At 42.6% G+C, this 23,544-nt stretch overlaps 1 protein-coding gene across 1 annotated transcript; it reads left to right on the top strand.

Annotated features, from left to right (window-relative positions):
- The first annotated feature begins 11,235 nt into the window (after nucleotides 1-11,235).
- Nucleotides 11,236-11,660, top strand: LOC106731083 (kunitz-type protease inhibitor 3-like). Its single transcript, XM_032461160.1, has one exon. The coding sequence runs from the start codon at nucleotides 11,304-11,306 to the stop codon at nucleotides 11,658-11,660; it is 357 nt and encodes a 118-aa protein (XP_032317051.1). The 5' UTR covers nucleotides 11,236-11,303.
- Nucleotides 11,661-23,544: the final 11,884 nt, after the last annotated feature.

The following is a 23,544-nucleotide window of genomic DNA, read 5'->3' as shown; positions in this document are numbered from 1 at the left end:
GAGTAGGTAAAAGGATGCTCCTCTCAGGACCTCAGTTTCCCATAGACAGGATGAAGGTGGTGGACTAATAATGTCAAAGAGTACTTCTAAATTTGAGAAAATATGGCAGCTCAGGGACCCTGCCAAATCTGATAAGCAACTTTTGCTTGTCCATCCCATTGGTCCCTCTCAAACCTTGATTGAGACTGACATACATGAATGACTGGAACAGACTCATTCTGTCCTAGGGACCCACGGACCAGAGAGGTCCTTGTAAATGGCCAAATGTGCCTTGCTGTGGACAGCTCCTGCTCTCCTCCTGTGCTCAGGAATGTACTCAGAGCTCTCGGGGCTCAGCACAGGGAACCCTCTGCCTTACAAGGACCTCAGTGCAAGATGCCATGTCTTTTTGTTGTCAATGGTTTGCTCGTTCATCTGCCTATTGGAACCCAGAGGACACTTTGAGTGGAAACGTCAGGTGTTACTCATGGAGTCATGGGACCCAGGACCCCTTGTCTTCCCCCTTCTTCTTCTTCTCTCCTCAAAGCTACCTCCAGAGCCAGAAATGACCAGATTTTGGTTGAGTAGAGTTTCCACCCTTAATCAATGGGGTACACACTTCAAAATCACCAAGGACTGCTCTCTGAGCTGTTCTGAGACCTCTCAGACACAATACAACTTCAGCAGACTCTGTGAGGTAGATGGGTACCCATCTCAGTATCTTTTAAATACATTGTCTGCTTTTGAGTAGGTCAAAATATATATTTTTCTTTTTTTAGCTAAATCACCCGAGGCAGTGGCTCACCAATACTAGTACATGAAGAATTCAAGAGTCTCCCCAAAAAACTGAATTAAAAGGAAGAAAGATCCTAAGGTAATTCTGACATAAGTTTGGAACTACTGGTTGAATACCCTCCTCATTTAATATCACATTCCTGAGATATATTATTAAATGTAGATCACATCATTTCTAATTCATCCCATTTATACTTCTGCACATTCTTGCCACTTTCTGCTATTAATTTTGACTCTAAGGACTCTCCCTTCTTAATCTGCCATTCCTGTTAAGTACCGTCTGGCAGAGAGCATGTCACGCGTGATTCGTCATATTTATATGTGTGCACAATTTCCCCTCCCTTTTGCTATTGATTTTTCCCTTGCCACCCACTTTAGCACATTAATTCATCAAGCAAAATGAGCGTGGACTGACTCGGTGTTTCAAGATCACTGATAAGGTGAAGAGAGGACATGGAGATAACGAAAGTATGCTTCACTTCAATGTACTTTATTTTTCATGTCCGGAGAGTCTCCTCCTCTCCCCCCAGCTCCCTACCCAAAGCTCATTCATTGCTGAATCTTGGCAAGTCAGCCTCCTCTCCCCTTCAGTCGCTGAGCTAGAGCCTTGCTGGTCTTCTTTCCATTTATCAAATGTGCTGAGCTCTTCTTGTTCCAAAAGATTTCACATAGGCTGGTCCACATTATGTGGATTCCTCTCACCCTGAGTCTTCATCAGGCATCCTCTGCCCCTTTGTCATGGCCCTTAGCACCGTATGGAGCTATATTTTTAATTGTGACTTGACTTCCTTCTAGACATTAGACTCTGTAAGGACAAATGATTGAGTCTTTCCCTCGCTAGTGTCTTACATATAATAAATCCTCAATAAATATTCGTTGAATGAATTAAAATGAATCATAAAACACTTTTTGATGTGAAGGAGCAAGGGGGAAGGACTGGTTACTACAACAGTCATCTGTGCGGAAGGGGCCTCTTAGAAGAAGCCAAGTTGAGGAGTCCCCAAGATTGTGGGGACATAACAACGGGGTTCTGGGGGAATAAGTATCCCAGTCTTACTCGCCTTCTTCCTTCTGAATCCCCCCCCCCATGACCCATTGGCTGTTTCCAATCAGAAGCCAGTGAGCAAGACAACCTGATGATGCAGCCCATACATTTAGTCTTCTGAGGCACGGAGCTGGGCACAGAGAGTGCAGAGTGGACCTGGAAGGGGAAAGAAAGAAACCCAAATCCACTCCTCTCACTCCTCAACATCCACTCTTGGGTTTCATCCAGGTGAAAAGTTAAAGTCCCATCACAGGTGTCACACGAATCCCCTGGGTCACAAAACCACTGTGGGAGATGTCAGTTTGGTCACACACTCACCTAAAATCTAAAATGTTTGCCTAGGGGGAGGGTATAGCTGAGTGGCAGAGTGCATGTTTAGCATGCACAAGGTCCTGGGTTCAATCCTCAGTACCTCTTCTAAAACTAAATAACAAAATCTACTTACCTCCCCACTGCCAAAAAAAAAAAATTTGCTATCACCAGCGTTCTTCATATTCAAGGGAGGAAAGAGGATAAAAGGGAAAAATGAACATAAAACAGAGCTGTTAGACATCATCCCTGCCACTAGTTGTGAAGCTGAAGTTGGTAATCACAGCTGCCTCCTTCCCCCATTCTTTCCGTGTTCCCTTTCCCTTCTACCAGCTAGATGGGATGCGTTACCTGGTGAGGTGATCCAAACCTTCATTCTTGTGAAATATGGGTCCTTGGTGATCTTTCCTCTGTAAAGTTCCCAGAGTTTTTCACTGACCAGTGAATTCCCTGGGTTTCCGACAAGGCCTCCTTACCTCATAGTATAGGAGCAACCGAATTTCCGTCTGGTTAATAAGCAGCACTCACATTTGCATGTACAGTTGCCCATACGCATTGCATCTCAAGAAAGTAGTAGAATAGAATCATATGTATTTGAGGAACAGGCTCTTTAAAAAGTAAATGTTGTAGTCTAGCTATCCATCCAAGAGAAGGATTTCCAGTAGATGATCTAAATAGATCAGGTGACTTCTTCCCACAGAAAACAAGTACAAAACTGAGTGACATTGGCTATAACAAATGAAGGCACTGGATTTCTTTACACTAACGATAAATCAACAGAAGAAAGTAAAGAAACAATCCCCTTTAAAATAGCACCCAAAGTAATAAAATATCTGGGAATAAATCTAACCAAGGAGGTGAAAGAATTATACACAGAAAACTATAAACCATTGATGAAGGAAATTAAAGAAGACTTTAAAAAATGGAAAGATATTCCATGCTCTTGGATTGGAAGAATCAATATTGTTAAAATGGCCACACTGCCCAAGGCAATCTACAGATTTAATGCAATCCCTATCCAATTACCCCGGACATATTTCACAGAACTAGAACAAATCATAATAAAATTTATATGGAACCATCAAAGACCTAGAATTGCCAAAGCATTACTGAAGAGAAAGAAAGAGGCTGGAGGAATAACTCTCCCGGACTTCAGACAATACTATAGAGCTACAGTCATCAAGACAGCATGGTATTGGTACCAAAACAGACATATAGACCAGTGGAACAGAATAGAGAGCCCAGAAATGAACCCACAAACTTTTGGTCAACTCATCTTCGACAAAGGAGGCAAGAATATACAATGGAATAAAGACAGTCTCTTCAGCAAATGGTGTTGGGAAAACTGGACAGCAGCATGTAAAACAATGAAGCTAGAACACTCCCTTACACCATATACAAAAATCAACTCAAAATGGATTAAAGACTTAAACATAAGACAAGATACAATAAACCTCCTAGAGGAAAACATAGGCAAAACATTATCTGACATACATCTCAAAAATTTTCTCCTAGAAGAAATAAAAGCAAGAATAAACAAATGGGACCTAATGAAACTTACAAGCTTCTGCACAGCAAAGGAAACCAGAAGTAAAACAAGAAGAAAACCTATGGAATGGGAGAAAATTTTTGCAAGTGAAACCGACAAAGGCTTGATCTCCAGAATATATAAGCAGCTCTCAATAAGAAAAAAATAAACAACCCAATCCAAAAATGGGCAGAAGACCTAAACAAGCAATTCTCCAACGAAGACATACAAATGATCAAAAAGCACATGAAAAAAATGCTCAATATCACTAATTATCAGAGAAATGCAAATCAAAACTACAATGAGGTATCATCTCACACCAGTCAGAATGGCCGTCATTCAAAAACCCACAAATGACAAATGCTGGAGAGGCTGTGGAGAAAGGCGAACCCTCCTACACTGCTGGTGGGAATGCAGTTTGGTGCAGCCACTATGGAAAACAGTGTGGAGATTCCTCAAAAGACTAGGAATAGACTTACCATATGACCCAGGAATCTCACTCCTGGGCTTGTATCCAGAAGGAAATCTACTTCAGGATGACACCTGCACCCCAATGTTCATAGCAGCACTATTTACAATAGCCAAAACATGGAAACAGCCTAAATGTCCATCAACAGGTGACTGGATAAAGAAGAGGTGGTATATTTATACAATGGAATACTACTCAGCCATAAAAACCGACAACATAATGCCATTTGCAGCAACATGGATGCTCCTGGAGAATGTCATTCTAAGTGAAGTAAGCCAGAAAGAGAAAGAAAAATATCATATGAGATAGCTCATATGTGGAATCTAAAAAACAAAAACAAAAACAAACAAACAAAAACAAAGTGTAAATACAGGACAGAAATAGACTCACAGACAGAGAATACAGACTTGTGGTTACCGGGGGGTGGAGGGTGGGAAGGGATAGCCTGGGATTTCAAAATTGTAGAATAGATAAACAAGATTACACTGTATAGCACAGGGAAATATACACAAAATGTTATGATAACTCACAGAGAAAAAAAATGTGACAATGAGTGTGTATATGTCCATGAATGACTGAAAAATTGTGCTGAACACTGGAATTTGACACATTGTAAAATGATTATAAATCAATAAAAAATGTTAAAAAAACAAACAAACAAACAAACAAATGAAGGCACTGGAAATTTACTGAAGAAAAATAACAAATTGAGAAACATTTATTTTTGAAAAACAGAGCTTCAGTTCCAAGAAGTTCAACGAAACCTACGTAGATTAAACACAAAGAAAACCACGCAAAAGCCGTATATTATAGTCAAACTTCTGAGAGACAAAGAGAAATACAGTTGACCCTTGAATATCATGAGTTTGAACTGTGTGGGTCCACCTCTATGAAGATTTTTTCCGGTGAATGCATACAGTATTATATAATCTGTGGTTGGTTGAATCTGTAGATGAGAAACGACAGCTACAGAGAGCCAATGATGGGACTTGGGCATCTATGACTTTTGGTATCTGTGGTGGGTCCTGGAACCAATCCCCCACATATTCAAAAACAACTAGAGAAAGATGACTCATCACATAAAGGTGACCAATAACACAGTTAATGGCTGACCTTTCATCAAAAACAATGGAAGCCAACAGGCATCAGAATAAAATATTCCAAGCTCTTAAAGAAAAAAAAAACTATGAACAAGAATTCTGTATTCAGAGAAACTATCCTTCAAAAATAAAGGCAACAAGTCATATATACAACAAAAACTGGTACCTCTAATATGTAAAGAACTCTCAAAACCCAGCAATACACAAACAATTCAATCAGAAAATGGGCAAAAGCAAGAACAAATATTTCATCTAACATGATACACAGATGAAAAATAAACATTAAAAGATGTTCAACATCATTGAACATCGTCATTGAACATTATTGACCATCAAGGAAATGCAGTTTAAAACTACAATGTGACATAATTATACACCTATCAAAATGGCTGAAATAAAAAAGAGTGACAAGAGTAAATGCTAACAAGGATGCAGAGAAATGGAATCTCCCATTCATTACTGTTGGGAATGTAAAATGGTACAGCTATTATGGAAAACAGTTTGACAGTTTCTCATAAAACTAAACGTGCAATTACCATACAACCCAGAAATTGCACTCTTGGGCATTTGTCCCAGAGAAATGTAAACTTTGGTTCACACAAAAACCTGTGCATGAATGTTCATAGTAGCTTCACTCATAATAAATAGCCAAACACAGCCCAGATGTCTTTCAACAGGTGAATGGTTAAGCAAACTGTGGCCCATCCGTGGAAAAGTACTCAGCAACACAAAGGAATGAACTAATGATGCCTGGGACAGCTTGGATGAATCTCCAGAGACATATGGTGTTTAATCACATATTAAATATACGTGATTCCGTTTATATCATATTTTGAAATGACAAAATTTTGAAATAGAGAACAGATTAGTAGTTGCCAGAGGCAGCAGATTGGGGTGGTAAGAGCTGGGAAGGAGAAAATGTGGTATAAAAGGGCAACAGTAGGGATCCTGGTAGTAACAGAGCTGTGCAATATCTGGACTGTGGTGGTGGATACACAAATCCACACATGGGATAATCATATAGAACTAAGCACATGTGCACACACACAAGCAACTGAGTACGAGTAAAACGGAAATCTAAATGAGATCAGTGGGTTGTTTCAGGTCAATATCCCAGCTGCGATATTGTACTATAGTTTTTCAAAATATTACCATTGAGGGGAATGGGGTAAAAGGTATTATTTCTTACAACTGCATGTGAATCCATAATTATCTCAATAAAAATTTCAATTAAAGGAAATAAAGGCAAAAACGAAGGCTTTCCTTTATAAATGGGAGAACGGAGAGAATTTGATGCTACCAGACCTGATTGTTAAGGCTGAAAGGAGATGACACTAGGTGATAATATGAATCTGTGGGAAAGAATGAAGAACATCAGAAGTGATAAATATGTGGGTAAATATAAAGGTGTGTGTATGTGTGTGCTCTTAACCTTTTTTTAAAAAAAGGACAAGATTGTTTAAACCAATTGTTGTAACACTGTATTGTTAGATTTAAAACACACACAAACGTAATATATATGACAAAAGCACAGATGAGGCGGGCAGGAAATGGAGCTATAGGGGTACAAACTTAGTATATTTTACCAGAATTAAGTCAATAGATATATATCCAATTCTATCTCCATCGTAAACTGGAGATCTCTTTGCCACACCAAACACTACTCTATATTATGAGTTCCTTCCTTCCTCTAGTAGACTCCACTTCCAGAAGGAAGAAAGCCCAGAAGTGGATGGAGATTGAGTTCATGGAGAATTGATGGTCTCTGAGGTATGAAAAGTGATGCAGTGTAGTGGACTTCCTAAGGAACAGAGTTCTTTGACAGGGTAATGGTAGAATGATACAGTATAAGATCAGAATGATGCAGTATAGTGGTTATACTGGATACAGTATAACAAAGGCTTGAGTCAGAGAAACGTAAGTTAAATCCCAGTCTGGCCAATTATGAACTAAATAGACTTAGGCATCTCTCGTAACTTCCTTGGGTCATGGTTTCCTCATCTGTGAAATATGCAAAACAATAAAACCTGAGCCAGAGAGTTTTTGTGAAGATCACTCAGGGTGATCTATGTAAGGTACATAACGTATTGCCTGGTATGTAGGAGATGTTCCGTAAACAAAAAAGATTAGTGTTAGAGCAAACAGTGCAAATTGCAGGCATTCCTTCATGATCTCAACCACTCAGATGCAAACCTTATATGGTCAAATCTCCCACGACGGTGATCAACCTGGAGCTCCCATAGTGGGAATTTCTTATGTCTTACAGAGAATTTCAGCTCTCTGAGTTCTAGCGACATTTCTCTCCCCTACTCTAAAGTCCCTATTTATGAACAAGCTACTTGGCATAGAATGCGAAACATTATCCTCTGCTAAAATTTCCACTTGCGTTTCTGTAGATACAAATTGGCTCTGCTTTCAAAGTGATCAAGCCTATTTTTCCCCTCTGGATATTTATTTTGAACATAAATAAAGTGAAAATAGAAATAAACTCTCTTGGGGGTGTGTGAGAGAGAGATAAATGTATTTGTTATATCTACAAGGGAGTCTTCTAAGTTCCTGTTTCTCTGTTCTATTTATTATCTTGGAATGATAATAATATCTATTCCAAGGGCTTTTTATGAGAATGTAATGAGTCAAGGGAAAAAATTCCCTGATACGTAACTGGTGCTCTAGTGATGTTAGTCTCCTTCACACTTCTAAAAAAAAAAAAAAATGTTATATGGAGGTTATAATCTGAATGGGGAGATTTTATTTTTTTCAAAATTCCACCTTTATTTACTTCCTCTATCCCTACAGCACCTAAATCATCAGGTCTCAACCAGAAGTATTCTGGAATGACAGTAACCATGACACCCAAATTGCCAGAGGAAGGGCTAAGTCACTGAGTCATGGCCGGCGGTTTCCCCCTAGGGCAACCGGGTACAGAGTGCCTGGTTTTAAAGGCCAGTGCCTCCCACACCCACCCACAAGTCTTATTCAGCCCAGCAAGTACAGGCACACCTCATCAGGCACTGCTCTTACTTTATGGGGTCCTTATCATGCTGCCAACGCTGGAGATATTTTTATAATTAAGAAAGTATGTATATTCATAACTCTTCTGCAGAGTTTCCTAACCTTGGCACTATTAACATTTGGGGGCAGATAATTCTTTGTGGTGAGCCTGTCCTGTGCATTGTAGAATGTTTAGCAGCATCCCTGGCCTCTACCAGCAGGTGTCCCCCTATCCCTAAATTGTGTCAATCAAAAATGTCTCTAGACACTGTCCCTTGGTTGGGGAGTGGGCAGAATTTCCCCTTACCCAGATGAAAACTGGTCTTTTGGTTTGCATATTAGAAGGTCTGTGCTCGCTCAAAACACTGTAGTAAGCTCTCAGCCAAGGGCACTCATAGGCAATTCTGCCTTTCTTCCGCCTAAATGGCAAATGCCAGACTGTTCACCCCCTGGGGCTCTCCTTCTGCCATTATTTCAGCTTCTGATGAACTGTCTGACCATCTACAAGAGCTAAGGAAAGACATGCCAGGAATAATGCTGGTAGACCCACCAAAGTGCAAAAGAAGATGTGCCCCAGAGATGTTGAAGTGCAGGCTTTGGTGGAGCCTTCAAGGAACTATGGTGAAGATCTGCAGGTGATGAGAGGGTTGACCAACCATTATGTGAACTATAGCTGGGAGAAATAATGCCAAGGAATTAGCATCATGGCTGCAGGGGGCATAAAGAGAAGGAAGAGCTGCCACTAATGTGCAAAGATAGGTAACACATTTGTAGAGACCAAGTGTTTTGCTGATCTAATTTGTACTTCCATTTCCCAAAAGGCATGATGTTACACACACACACCTGCAAGCAGCATGTACCTGTGTGCGCATTTACAGTGTATGAAGCATTTTTAAATTCACTGAACACTTACGCCAGTTCTGGGAAATATGCTAAACCAGCATAATTCATCTCCATTTATAGATGAGAGAACTGAGGCTCAGAAATGTTCAATGACTCACCCAAGGTCAAAAGCACAACATCAGACTTCAAATCTAAGGCTCACTCAATCCCACTAAACCATGTTGACTTTATTTTCCAAAAGATCAAATCTCTAGAGGCTCCGGGAAAGCAGGTAGGCAGGAAGTGGGCTAGACCCTGGTGATTCGGGTGATTCTCTAGACAGAATGATTCTCTAGACAGAATGATTCTCTAAACCAAACAAAGTTGGGCCCTCCTTCTGCACAACAATGTGTGTGCTGTTCACACAATTCCTTGAGAGCCCCCAGATGGGAGCAAGGCAGCATCTACGATTCTGCCTGGCATTCTGTGAGAACTCAGTTAGTGTGTGTTAAATGAATGAGTGATACAAGGCTATTGGAGCTGAACAGACAAGGGTCCCGAGTCCTGGCTCTGAAATTCATTATTGATGGGACAATGGCCAAGGTAGCTTAAACTCTCCTCATTTACAAAATAAGGGTTCTAAGCCTTGCAGGAATCTTGTACGGATTCAGGTGAGGCCGTGTGTGAAAGAATATTTTATAGGAACCTGGAAAGGTAAAGGCACTCAACAAAAGGTAGCTATTGTTTTAAAGGGGCTTTCACCTTGAAGTGTAGTAAAGTGGTCTGTGACACTTTCAGATCAGATAAGGCCAGGCCATGCTTCGGCTGGACACTCTGTTCCAGGCATGGACTAGCCCCGTGAATAGCAGAAGTTCAGGATGAATGAGCTGAATGTGGGATCAGGCTCCTCCCCCTTGGTCCCCTTTTCCCCTAAAACACCAGCCCCAGCTCACTAGCTAGGTGGCATCATGCAGCTCTGGGTCTCTCCCTCACTTTTTCTGCTTCTCATCCTCTGCCAAGAGCTTCAATCAGAATTAAGACCAGGTTCGTATGAATATGGGAGCTCCAAGAGTGGCCTGGGAGTAGGGCCAGGGGCCCAGCAGCACAAAGAAAGCCTTGCCTCTCATATTTTCTAGCATGACATTAAGAAAGGCACTTCACCTCTCTGAGCTTAGGTTCCTCATGTAAAGCTGGAAGTCTTAATATCTACCTTGAAGAGTAATTGCAAGGATAAAGCCATTCACATACAAGGAACCTACAAGGAGAATACAAGAAACTTATAACCCTGCTTCAGAGGATCTCATGGCTTTTCCCCCCTGTTTAAACAAACATTTACTGAGCACTGAGAGCCAGGCTTGTGTTAGGCATGTGGACTGCAGAAAAGAGGATGTTGAGATCACTGTTCTCAGAGTCTTCTTGGTTAAGGAAGGGAAAGAGTGATTGAAAGCAGTTACTGTTTATTGATGCTTTTCTATTTTTTTAAATTTTATTTTATTGAGTTATAGTCAGTTTACAATGTTGTGTCAATTTCCAGTGTAGAGCACAGTTTTTTAGTTATACATGAACATACATATATTGATTGTCACATTCTTTTCACCATGAGCTACCACAAGATCTTGTATATATTTCCCTGTGCTATACAGTATAATCTTGTTACCTATTCTATATATATCCGTCAGTATCTATAAATTTCGAACTCCCAGTCTGTCCCTTCCCACCCACCTCCCCCCTGGCAACCACAAGTTTGTATTCTATGTCTGTGAGTCTGTTTCTGTTTTGTATTTATGCTTTTCTATTGATCAATGTTTTTCATTAGCTATCCTTAACCCTTCAGCAAGCCTGAAATGTGGATACTACACTCTCACTTTACAAAGAAGGAACCTGAGTATCAAGAGTATATATGATTTATCCAAGATCACACGTCTAGAAAATGACTGAGTCAAGTTTCTACCCCACACTCAGATTCAAGCCAGACCTCCTTTCACAATTGAGAATGACAATGAGGATGGGAGGTAGAAGCCGGAGAGATCTTACTCATCAAATCCTAGAAAACCAGGTCTGGAAGGGTGCTCAGAGTTACAGAGTTCAACTCCCTAATTTTACAAATGAAGAAATGGTGATTTGGAGAAGTTGATACAGCACCCCCCAGTAGTAAGTGGCAGGGCTTGGATTTGTATCCACTTGAGTTGGATTTCCAAATCTTGGATTTTCACTGTATCAGGCTACTCTCAGATGTGAAAAGCTCAGATGTGAAATTCTGTGTCGATGGATCAGACCTTGGCTGGGTGGGCCAGGTGGGCTGGGTGGGAAGAAATAGAGCTCAGCGCATGGACAAGCTCCCAATTGTACCCGGGGCCATCCCAGCCCCTGGCATGTGGGACTAACAAGGGGAAGCCGATAGGTTTGGCCCCTCTCAACCACTTTCTCTCTTTAGGCAAACCTGTCACCAGAAATGTATGCAAACTTCCTATGGAAATCGGACTTTGTCGAGGCTTTGTCCTGCGATGGTTTTACAACTGGAAAACTTACGAATGTGAGCTTTTTTCCTACGGAGGCTGCAATGGCAATGACAACAACTTTATGGATAAAGAAGTGTGTGAGAAAGCTTGCAAGGACACCTGATGTTCTAATAGGAACACAGTGCTCCCTGGACTCAGGATCGCTCTCGGGCAATAGAAGGCATTTTTGTGAGCAAGACAGGCACCCCTCCACCTCAAATTTCTTCTCCCTGCTATGATCTTAAAATCACTCACCTCTGTGCCCAAAATTCTACAAATATTGTCAACATGTTTAAACTCTCAAGACTTTCTTTTGAAAAAACATACATCCATACAAATATACTGAGGAAATTAAGAGTTAAGTCATTCACACTTAGTACGAATGACTGCTTAATGAATTGGAGGATAAAGGTTTTGGAAGACAGGGCTGAATTTGAAAACCTGGGATGTGGTATTGGAAGGGCCTACATTGGACAAGGAAGTAGATCGACGGGGATAAAAGTTCAATTAAATTTTATCCACAGGAATAAAATTCAATTCTCATCTCGAAATAATATGCCTCTGCATATGCCTTTACTTACTTTTTCCTTAAATGTATAAAAATTATACAGTATTATTTCCTATCAGTTTTCACGTAGCATTTTTTGTTTGTTTAAAAATTTTTTCATGTTGAATTGATATGACACAAAAATGACAAAAACAGATGCCATTTGCAGCAACATGGACGGACCTGGAGATCGTTATTCTAAGTAAGCCAGACAGAGAAAGAAAAATACCATATGATACCACTCATATGTGGAATCTAAAAAAAAAAAAAAAAAGAAAGAAAGGCACAAACAAACTTATTTACAAAATAGAAACAGACTCACAGACATAGAAAACAAATTTATGGTTCCTGGGGGAAAGGGGTGGAAAGGAATAAATTGGGGTTTGAGATTTGTAGGTACTACTATATATAAAATAGATATACAACGAGTTTCTTCTGTATAGTACAGGAAACTATATTCAATATCTTGTAGTAACATATAATGAGAAAAAGAATATGAAAATGAATATATGTATGTGTATGTAGACTGAAACATTATGCTGTACATCAGAAATTGACCAAAAAAAACCTTTTCAACGAGCACACACACAAAAATTACAAAAATAGTAGAAAGAATTTCTATATGCACTTCATCTAACTTCCCCAAATGTTAACATATTACATAACCATAGTACAATGCTAAAACCAGGAAATTAACATCAAAACTATACTATTAGTTATAGACCGTATTTGATTTTCATTAATTATCCCACTAATGTCCTGTTTATGGTCCAGGATCCAATCCAGAATCACATCTTGCATTTATTTGCCATGTCTCCTTAGTTTATTCTGAACTAGGTGAATGTCTCGGTTTTTCATTGTCTTTCATAACCCTGACAGTTTTGAAGATCATTGGCCAATTAAATTGTGTCATGTAGCATTTTATTATAAACATTTTCCCAGGTCAGTGAATAGTCCTCAGGGTCATTGTTAATGGCGTTACAATAATCTAACCTATAAAGTATTGTCATTGACTCAGCCAATCATCTATTGTTGAATGTGTTTTCAATTTTTCATTACTGTAAAATAACACAAGGTTAAACATAAGCATGGTTTTAAAACACCTTTTAAAAATAATATCCTGAGTGACATCAGAAGGATGGCTGAATAAGATGTTCCAGTCTCGTATTCCCTCTGAAAAATAACTTGGCATCCTTCTGTAGACAAAATGCATTTGTGGAAGCTTTGGGATCCAGGTGGGAGATTGTGAAACCCCAGTGCCGTCCCAGACCAAGAAGAACCATTCTGAGAAGGCAGGCCCGCACCCAGGTGGTTGGCTGGCTTACCATACTCCCAACTACAGACCCAGAATCAGCTCCATGTCCCTGAGGACTTGGCTACAGCCCCATTTGGCTTGGTCCTGTCACTGGCACCATATGCTGAGGGATCTGGGAGAAGTGACACTCCCCTAAGCGTTGGCTCACAGGCTTGCAGAACTCGGTGAGCACTGAAATGACCCGGGATCAGGCTCCAGCCCTTTTCAGCTGCAGTCAGGGAGCCCCTGGAGGTAAATGCACCAAACTCGTTCAGACCGTAGATTCTGAAAGGGCCCACTAACGCATTTAGCTTGCCCATGTACAGTCCTGTTGGGACAGGGACCCAGCAGGAGACACCACTGTCTGCACCCCTGGAGATCCTGAAGAGGCCTGAACTGAGTGCCAGCCATAGACTGTGAGCAGTCCTCGTGGCACAGGGACCTTGGGGGAGACACTTCTGCATCTCAGGAGATACAGAGAGGGCCTATGTTTGGCTCCAGCCCCTCCAGCCAAGGTCAGGGAATAGTTCAGCCCAACCAGGCACCTGGCAGGAAACACAATCATCCAGTCCCACTGGTTCCACTCCTGCACGACTGTGATTCTGGTGGTGTCCTAGTACCTGGGGGCAAGTGACAGAAAGTTCTTACTTGCCAACACCAGTTTGTAAAGACTGGAAGAGACGTTTGCTCCTTCCAATGCACAGACATCAACACAAGGCTACATGAATGACAAAGAATCAGCAAATGGACTAAAGCAAAGGGACTAAAAAAGCTCCAGTAACCAGCTCCAAAGAAATGGAGATCTATGATCTGCTGGCCAAATATTTCGAGATAATTATCTTAATGAAATACAAGAGAACATAGATAATGAAATGAAAGCAGGGTCTTTTACGATGATGTAACTTAGGTGTTGTCGACTGGCTGAGGCTGCGTTGTCATCTGAGGCTCGCCTGGGGAAGGATCCACTTCCAAGCCCACTCACGTGTTTGTTGGCAGGATTCAGTTCCTTGAAGGCTGTTGGCCAGAGGCCACCTTTGGTTCCTTGACAAATGGGCATCTCCAGGGGGCAGCTCACAGTGTGACAACTAGCTTCATCAGGGCGAGCAATGGGAAGAAGCAGAATGAATGTCAGCAAGACAGAACACAGTCTTTTGTAACCTAATCTTGGAAGAGACATCCCATCATGTTTCATTGCATCACTGCTCATTAGAAGCAAGTCACTAGGTCCAGCCCACATTCAAGGAAGAGATGACACAAGGGCATGAATCCTAGGAAGTGGGGAATCACTTGGAAGTCTGATGGCCACAGGAAGTAATTTGGCCAGAGTCATCACAAAGCAGTAACCATGTAAAGTCTTGGTTCTGGGTCTCCAGCCTCTCCCTCCTTTTCCCCGATATTTGTGCCCAGGTTCAAGGCTCGTAGTGCCCGCTCCCAGTGAGTACAAACATCCAAGAGGCCTTACATCACCAAGTCTGGATTCTGAGAACTGTTGTGTTATAAAAGATGCTTGGATGGAAAGATAAACAGAAACTACCAGAAAGAAGAAACTACCAGAAAGCCGGTGGGTGCCAGGTAAGCTCCATGGGCACTGGGAATAACACTCAACATAGTAAATAGTATTCAGGTCTCATTAAATTTCTTAACCCACATATGCTGGAGGAAAATCTTCCAAATGAGTCGACTTCTCAAGAATGCAAGATATCGATTTAGGAGCATACACTAATGCAGATTGATAACTTGCTTTTACCAGCTAACAATTTTGGGTGAAGATTTTCCTATAGCATTAAATATTCTGCAATGTAATTGCTAAAAGGTATAGAGCTTTCCTGGTATGGATGGATCATGATTTATTTAACCATCTTCCATGATTAAATGTTTAGGTCGTTTATGGCTTTTCAGTATCATAAGTGATATTGCAAGGATAATAAGTCACTGTGAGCATTTCCAATTGTTTAGTTAGGATAGATTCCAAGAAGTGGAAATTCTAGGTCAAAGAGGACATGCATTTTAAAGGTTTTCAACACATAATACTTCCTATTAAAATTTTAATAGCTACCACTTATGAAACACTTATGCCAGCAGCCAAGCTAAGTGCTTTACATACATTATTTCATTTAATATTCCCAATAGCCTGAAGAGGAAGATTCTATTAATAGCTATATCTTACAAATGAGGAAGTTGAAATTACTTGGGCAAGGTAAGTTACTTGCCCAAAATAGCAAACTGGAAAGGAATGAAGCTGGTATTCAATCAAAGTCTGACTTTAGGATCCATATTCTTAATCAGTTTGCTATAATTAAAATTCAGCACTGCCGTGAGCCATGCAGTCCCTGCTTACCTCTCCATCCCATAAAATCCCCTGTCCTCTCCGTATGGACTACAGGCAGATAGTCTGGGCCTGCCTGCTTCTCTCTCCCTTTTCATGTTCATATTTTGCTGGCTCTTGAAAACTGAGATCTTGCCCTTCACATTTTTTTCCCTTACACGGAGCCAAGAAAAGTGACCTGTACAGAGTAAACACTTAACAAGTACCTTTTGATTAGTTTCGTAGAAATTACACCGTGGAGGAAAGGAAGGACCTGGGGTTTATTTTTCGGAGTTGAAGTTTTAAGCTATGAGTCAATGCCATGATTCTCAACATCTCTGAAATATGGAAGGAAGGAGGGAGGGATGGAGGGAGGGAGGACAGACAGGGAGAAACAATGCTGATAAAAGAAGAGGGAACTCACACCCGGAAATTCTCACTAACATTTCCCAAATTGGAGACAATAAAATCAAAAGCTGTGAGCAGGCCACCCAGGAAAAAGTTATGGAAGAACCCTCAAGTGTAAAAGCCCCCATCCAGTACTAAAGAACCTCCATAGAAGTGAGAGAAACCCCCACGGATAACCTTTATCTTCTGAACTGGGAGAAAAGTGCGGAGGGAATACAGAACATGGTAACTGGGAGCTCTGTTGTCCCACAAATAAACCCAACCTGGAGACAAAGCAGTAAATACGTAAGACTGAGAAATCAAATTGGAGGAGAGAGGTCAGTTGAAGCCCTCAAGAAATCTCCTTCCTACTTGAACCATCAAGAAAGGTTCTGACACAGAAAGGCACATGTGTTTTCCTCTTTTGATGGACAGGCTGCTGGAGGGAAGATGAGTGAGAAGGGGTGACTCAGGCATAGGGGAATTAACCTGAATTCTAAGGGTAACCTCCCCTTGGGAGAAGGATACTTCATTAACTAGATGGAGTAAACTCTGGCATAGGACACTTGGCCAAAACTCAGAGGAGAGAGTCTCAAAAGCCCCTACGAATGTTCCCTTCCTCCTCCACCATGCCCCCAGGCTCAGAAGAGTAGCTAGATTGAGGTCCCCAACCGTCACACTGTAACTAGTGATGGGAAACCGAAAAAGGAGCCCAGTAAAGTATAGAATTGGAACACCATTGTTTACCAAATTATATCATCATGGATTCTGGCAAGAATCATCAGTGGATGCTAAAATTAGTGCGGAAAACTTTGAGAAGTGGTAGGGTGTTTGTGGAGTCTCAAAGTATCTTCCCACAGACACACTCAGCACAAAGAGGAAAACAGGAGAATCCTGGGAGACACTCTCTTACTCAGTTAATCAGTTCACATCACTAATAACAAAACAAATCAACATCAGGTGCCCTCGGAGATGATCCGCCACAAAGGACATAATAGACTTTCTGTAGTATTACTGCCAAAAGTTCATGAAAAGATACCAGATAAGCTCAATGGAGAGACATTCTGTAAAATGGTTCATAATCTTCCAAAGTGCCAATATCGTGGAAAACAAAAAAGATCAAGGAATTTTCCCAGATTAAAGAAGGTTAAAGAGGGGGAGGGTACTGCTCAGTGACAGAGTGCTTAGCAAGCACGAGGTCCTGGGTTCAATCCCCAGAACCTCCATTAAAATAGATAAATAAATAAATAAACCTAATTATCACCCCCTCCAAAAAAAAAAAAAAAAGAAGAAGAAGATTAAAGACAATTGAAGGCAATGCAGGATCCAGAATTTTCTTTTGCTGTAAAAGATGTTATTGAAACAATCGGTGAAATCTGAATTAGACGGGTAGATAGACTTCATGGGTGTGCAGCCAAGTCACAAAGTGCTTTGGACTCAGTTGGACTCTGTACCTGGGGTTGATGGTCTGTGGTCACTGTCTTGAATTTCTCAATAACTTTACCCTTGAATTTGTGCTTTATAGGTGAAGACTAAGAAGAGGATGCAGTATGATCTGGGGGCTTGAGGCCTTGGCTCAAGAGCTGTCCCTCCTCTTGCTGCCTCCCTGGAATGGGTTCTCTGCAGCCCACTCTCCACTCCCTGGTACCCTGGCCCAGCCCAGCCCCTTCCTTTCTGCTTTTGCCCCCGGCCTTGTCACCCTATGGCTGGGGCAGCAATTGATTCGTATTAGTGGGGAGGCCCACGGTCTTCCATTGCCTTCCACTCTTGGTGGGAGCATGAGTACAGAGAGCTCAGGGTTAGGTGTGCACACCCCGTGACATTTCAGGGAAACCTATGGCAGCCACTGTCCCTGTCCTGAGTTGGTGGCATTATGGTGCATTCAGGAGGCTACTGGGAAATGGTTAACCTCCCACCCACGCCTGATTCAGATCCCAGGCATGTCCCAGCATAGAGATTGCAATCCCTTGGAGATGACCCAATCCATGGGACTGTGGAAAGGGGACGTCAATTTCCCCCACCCCCAGCCGGGGCACAGAGCTTCAGTCTGGTAGCTGGTGGAAGGAGAATCCAGCAGCAGGATGGACCACCAAGCAGCAGGGCAGGGACCTGGGCACCTCTGAGGGTCTGCACTGTCCCCACAAGTATCCCCCTGCCTGCGGGAGAGTGACGTTAAAGCATAAACAAAAAGCACTGTGACAGGTCTAGAAAGACTCCACAAGAGAGGAAAAAGCTTTACATATGTGTCCCTTTAATGGCACGTTTCTCCCAGCTTTTTGAGGAGGGGATGCCACATTTTCATTTAGCTCTGTGCCCCATAAATTAGATCGTTGATCCTGTCTGTACATTAGATAACAGTACCATCTCAGTGTTAATTTCTTGAATGTGATTATTGCACTCTGCTTATTTAAGAGAATTCTTTTATTTTAGAAACATCACTGAAGTATTTAGGATATCTGCAACTTACCCTCACATGCTCCAGTAAAACGTAATACATGTGGTTTGTGTATGCATGAAGACAGAGAGAAAGGGAAAAGATTAAAGAAATGTCAGGTGTAAGCATTTGATGAATGTAGGTGAAGAGTTTGCAGGAAACCTTGGCACTTTTCTTGCAACTTTTCTTTCAGCCTGAAATTATGTCAGAATTAAAAGTTGAAAGAAAAGAATAAAATAAAGCTTGAAAAAGAAAAAAGTCAAGAATAAATCACCCCAATCACATCAGAACTACCAGGAGGGTGGGACTGAGTGCCGCATGAAACTGTAGGCAAATGGAAAAGAAATAACAGGGCAAATCTACATGCGTACAACAGCTGAACAGAATTCCCTGAGACCAATGAGAACGGTCCTTGTGATAAGCATGCACATGCCTAAGTCAGACATTAATCTGTTGAAAAGTTTATACTCTTTCCAACCAGAGTCTCTGGCCCTATAACAGAGATCATGAGTGAGCCAATCTAGAAAATTCTACCCTCCAAATCACTCAGCCTACCAGGTGTCTACCCATGAGTCTATGTTGATTATTCCCTGGAGGTTGGCTAAGGAGGTCCTGTGGGCACCACTTGGAGCTTGGCCTGCAGAGTGGACCCCTAACCCTTCATTAGTGAGGGTTATTATTCTGAGATTGACAGCCAAGGGCAGCTGCCTTCCGTTGTTTATTCCCTTGGTGAGATCTCAACCATAATCTTAAGCCTAAACCTGACCCACAATAAACCACAGGTGGTGGACCGTTCACTTGGTGAAAAATCTCCAGAGTGGTGTTCAAGATGTGAGGGCTACAAACCATGGGGGTCCGGTAGCTCTAGAAGTTCCCATCTTTTTCTGGAATGAACTCACCCCAGTAGGTTTGAGTTTGGCTGGACCCTGGGCTTCCTTGGGGTTGATATCCCAGCCCCAGGGTGCAGGGCAGGGGACATACAAAGACTTCTGTGTCTAGGACCTCTGTGCTCTGCAGGCAGGACCCACTGATGCTATGCTATTCTGTGACTGAGAAGGATGCTGCAGCTCCCGCCAAGTGCCACCTTTCATAGCTAAACAAACCAGAGCCTCGCCAATGGATTGCTCCACCGAATGGCGGGCTAGCTTGTTTCAGCCATTGCTGTTTTCACGTCTTCCTCACCCTCTCACTTTCCCCATGAATTATCAATGGGGGCAAGAAGGGAAGTATTCATTGTGTTTGCAAGATGATTATTTTACCAGCTAATTTCCTAAAGCTGTATCAATGGACAGGACACACAGAACCATCACAGCTGGTCCAGCCCAAGTTGCAGGTGCATTAGGGCTACCAGTTTGGGGGCCTGGTACTGGCAGATGAAGAGGCCACACAACATTTCTTCCATGCCTTGCTGGATAGGCTAACTGCTCTCCCCACTTCCACATCACCCCCAGAGTCTATTCTTAATGTAACAGCCAGAGGGATCTTTTTCAGATGTAAGTCAAATGATGTCAGCGCTCTGACCAAACTCCTCCTAAACTCCTCACAATAAAAGGCGAAGTCCTTGAGTGACCACAGGACTGTCCGGATCTGTGCCCACATTACCTCTCCAACCTCATCTCCCCTCGTGCTTCTGACCATGAATCACCTCCAGCCCCCAGAGGACACTCTGACCTTGGTCTGGACAGCTCTGCCCACGGATTTTACGTGGATCATGTCTGTCTGCACTTAGCTCATGACTTGAATGTTACCTTAGGAAAGCTCTCCCCTGAAAACCCTCTTCAAAGCCACTGTTATGGAAACGACAGGCCAGCCAAGAAACAAGCACCACTCGGAGGGTTGGAATACTCAGATTTATTATGCTGGTGGGCTCAGAGGAACTTCTGCTCTGAAACTCTGAGCTCCTCCAAGATGTGTGCATGAGGTTTTATAGGGTTAACTACAAGCTTGGGGTATTCGGCCAATAGGCATGGAACAGCTTTAGCAGCATCATTATCACAAAAGTAGAGGCAGGGAGGCAGCAAACCAACATTTCAAGGCCAGATATGTCTCTTTGAAAATCCAGCTGGCTAGCATAAAAAAAAAAAAAAAAAGAGCAGGGAATCAGCAAACCGACACTTGTTACACTTAGATTTACAAGTTAGCTTGTTAGCCGAGCCTGTCTTTTCCTTCTCACCACCAACCCCACCTCTATCTCATCCCCTGGACCCACTAGTCCTCTTACCCAGCTTTAGAGTTCGCCGTAATCTTTCCACCACCTGATATGTTACACATATGTTGATTCACTCGTTTATTGACTCTTCCCCCAACCCTACACACACACACACACACACACACACACACACACACACACACACACACACCCCTTACACCTCCTTGATGTCAAATCCCCCCCCCCCTCCACCCAGAACAGAACAGTAGGTGCTCAATAAATATTTACTGAATGAGCGAATGCCTCTGCTTATTCCTCGGGCTGGGCTGTCCTCTACTGGTCTGTCTAGAATTTCATTTAAGTTCCGGCTCACTCCTACGTAACCTCCTATTAGCCCTCCAACCTCCAACCTGCACTTTCCTGCAGAATAGATGTCTGTTCTACACAGGTATTACCACACACAGCCCTCTGGACTGGGGACGGGGTTTAGAGGAAACAGCAAAGCAGTGGGCTACTGGAGATGGGAGAAGGTGAGTGGAGGAAGAGACCCAGTCCTGAGCTCCAGGGGGCAGCAGCTTACCAGCGTTCCCAGCCCTGAGAGCCACCCTCCAAGACAAAGCTCAGCATTGCTGTGCTTCGGCTACAAAGAACATAGCCCATCAAGAGCCTGTGGGCACACGTGGGCTCCTGGAAAGGAGCCGAGGGAGTAATATTGTTTTGTGGTTCGGGTGCTGAGGGACGAAACAAGGGCAGGCATACAAAAGGCATACATCTGCCTTCCCAGAGTTAGACACGCCCTGCCCCAGGGCTCTCTTTCAGAATGCAAACACGGGGAAAGCAGGCAGTGGAGGCGGTGGTAGCCACACCTCCCAACATATTTATTCCCCAACATATCTACCCAGCCCATCACTGGAGGATGCCTTTTTTTTTTTTTTTTTCTGCCTGGAAGGGCTGGGGAGACTGAAGCTGAAAGAGGACAGAGGACAGAGGTAGAAACCAGAAAAAAGAAAGCTAGGAGAAAAGCTGTGCTGCCATCTATGGCCAAGAGTGGCGTTATGCACTGAGCACCCGCACTCCCATCCAGGAGACTCGCCCACCTGTATCCCCAGGGGGATGGATGGAGAAGCCCTTGGTTCTTGCCTGGCTCAAGGTCTAGGGCAGGGAACCTGCAGAGGATGAGAAAGATAAAGCTGGCCAAACTCCAGGCCACCAAGCTTTCTCCCTCCAGACAACCCCACTCAAGCTACCCTAATCTTTCACATTCCACGGTGGGCGGAGGAACAGGGAAGGGCATAAACCATGTCCTGGGGGGCCAGAGTCACTGCCAGGACTTCCTTGCTCTACCTCCTCCTCACCCCAGAGGCTAGGTCCACCCCCCAGGGATTAAAGTGAGAAATCACTGCAGTAGAACCAGCCTGGGACACTGGTGTTGATGGATGACTCAGGTTCAAATCTAGGCCTGTAAATACTACTCAGCCATAAAAAACTGGAGATTGTCATTCTAAGTGAAGTAAGCCAGAAAGAGAAAAAAAATACCATATGAGATCACTTATATGTGGAATCTTAAAAAAAAAGACACAGATGAACTTATTTACAAAACAGAAACAGAATCACAGACTTAAAACAAACTTAAGGTTACCAAAGGGGAAGAGGGGGAGGGATAAATTGGGAGCTCAAGATTTGTAGATGCTACTTACTATATATAAAATAGATAAACAACAAATATCTATTGTCTAGCACAGGGAACTATATTCAATACCTTATAGTAACCTATAACAAAAAAGAATATGAAAATGAATATATGTATGTATGTGTAGGACTGAAACATTATTCTGTACACCAGAAATTGACACACTGTAACTGACTATACTTCAATCAAAAAAAGAAAATTAAAAAAATTCTCATCTATCTCACCTTTCTACATGAATCGTAGTACACTGCACATGTTGTGTCATATTTTGCTTTTTTCGAACTCAATATATCTTGAGGATCACTCAGAGCATAATGCACTCAGAGCACGATGTCCCAGTCACGCATATACATACATATATTTGTTTTTATATTCTTTTTCATTAAAGGTTATTACAAGATATTGAACATAGTTGAGATGGATGAGAATTTGAAAATAGGTATAGAAAGAAGGGAAAAATAGAGGGGCTCAGGAGAGGGGATACGAAGAAGAGAGGGAGGGGGCTGGAGCTCAGTCTTGGAAAGAAGACACAAGAAATGGACAGCATTGGTCGTCTCCACAGAAATTAACAGAGTGGCTGCGGGTGGAGGCAGAGTGTCAAGCATGGAAGATATTTTCGTCTTGTATTCTTTTACCTTCTGAATTTTGGTCCACGTGAGTGTTATTTACACAAAATAACGGTTTGATTTAAAAAACAACTACAACAAAGGACCCTGGCTTTGCCACCTTCTTTCTGTGTGGCCCTAAGCAAGTAACTTGGCGGGGTCCCAGCCTGTAATGTGTAACTGTCATCAGCTACTTTGAGGGTCATCAGTTATACCGAGAGTGGTTTTGCAGACCCAGGAGATCTCCCACGCTAATCTCCCAGCCCCACATCTGGCACACAGTACATGCTGCTGCTGTCAGCAGAAGCCCCAGCAATGAATCCCAGCAACTTTGGAAAGATTCCACCATCTCTCCGAGCTCCAGTTCTCTCTTCCATCACAACGGGAGAATAACCAACAACCGCACAAGGCTGGTGGGCGGATTCACCTGCTACTGCACACCAGTTGAGCCCTGAATTTATGTTCACTTTGTCAGAGATGAACTCTCCCCGGAGCTGGTGCCTGGATGATCTGGTCACCTCTTTCCACCCCCAACCCCTCACCTCAACCCCAAGTCCCGGGGGCAATGGGTCAGAGTGATAGGAACAGAGGCCACAG

Source organism: Camelus ferus, chromosome 19 (genome assembly GCF_009834535.1).
Source record: "Camelus ferus isolate YT-003-E chromosome 19, BCGSAC_Cfer_1.0, whole genome shotgun sequence".
Lineage (NCBI taxonomy): Eukaryota > Metazoa > Chordata > Mammalia > Artiodactyla > Camelidae > Camelus > Camelus ferus.
This window is presented reverse-complemented; position numbering and strand designations above follow the sequence as displayed.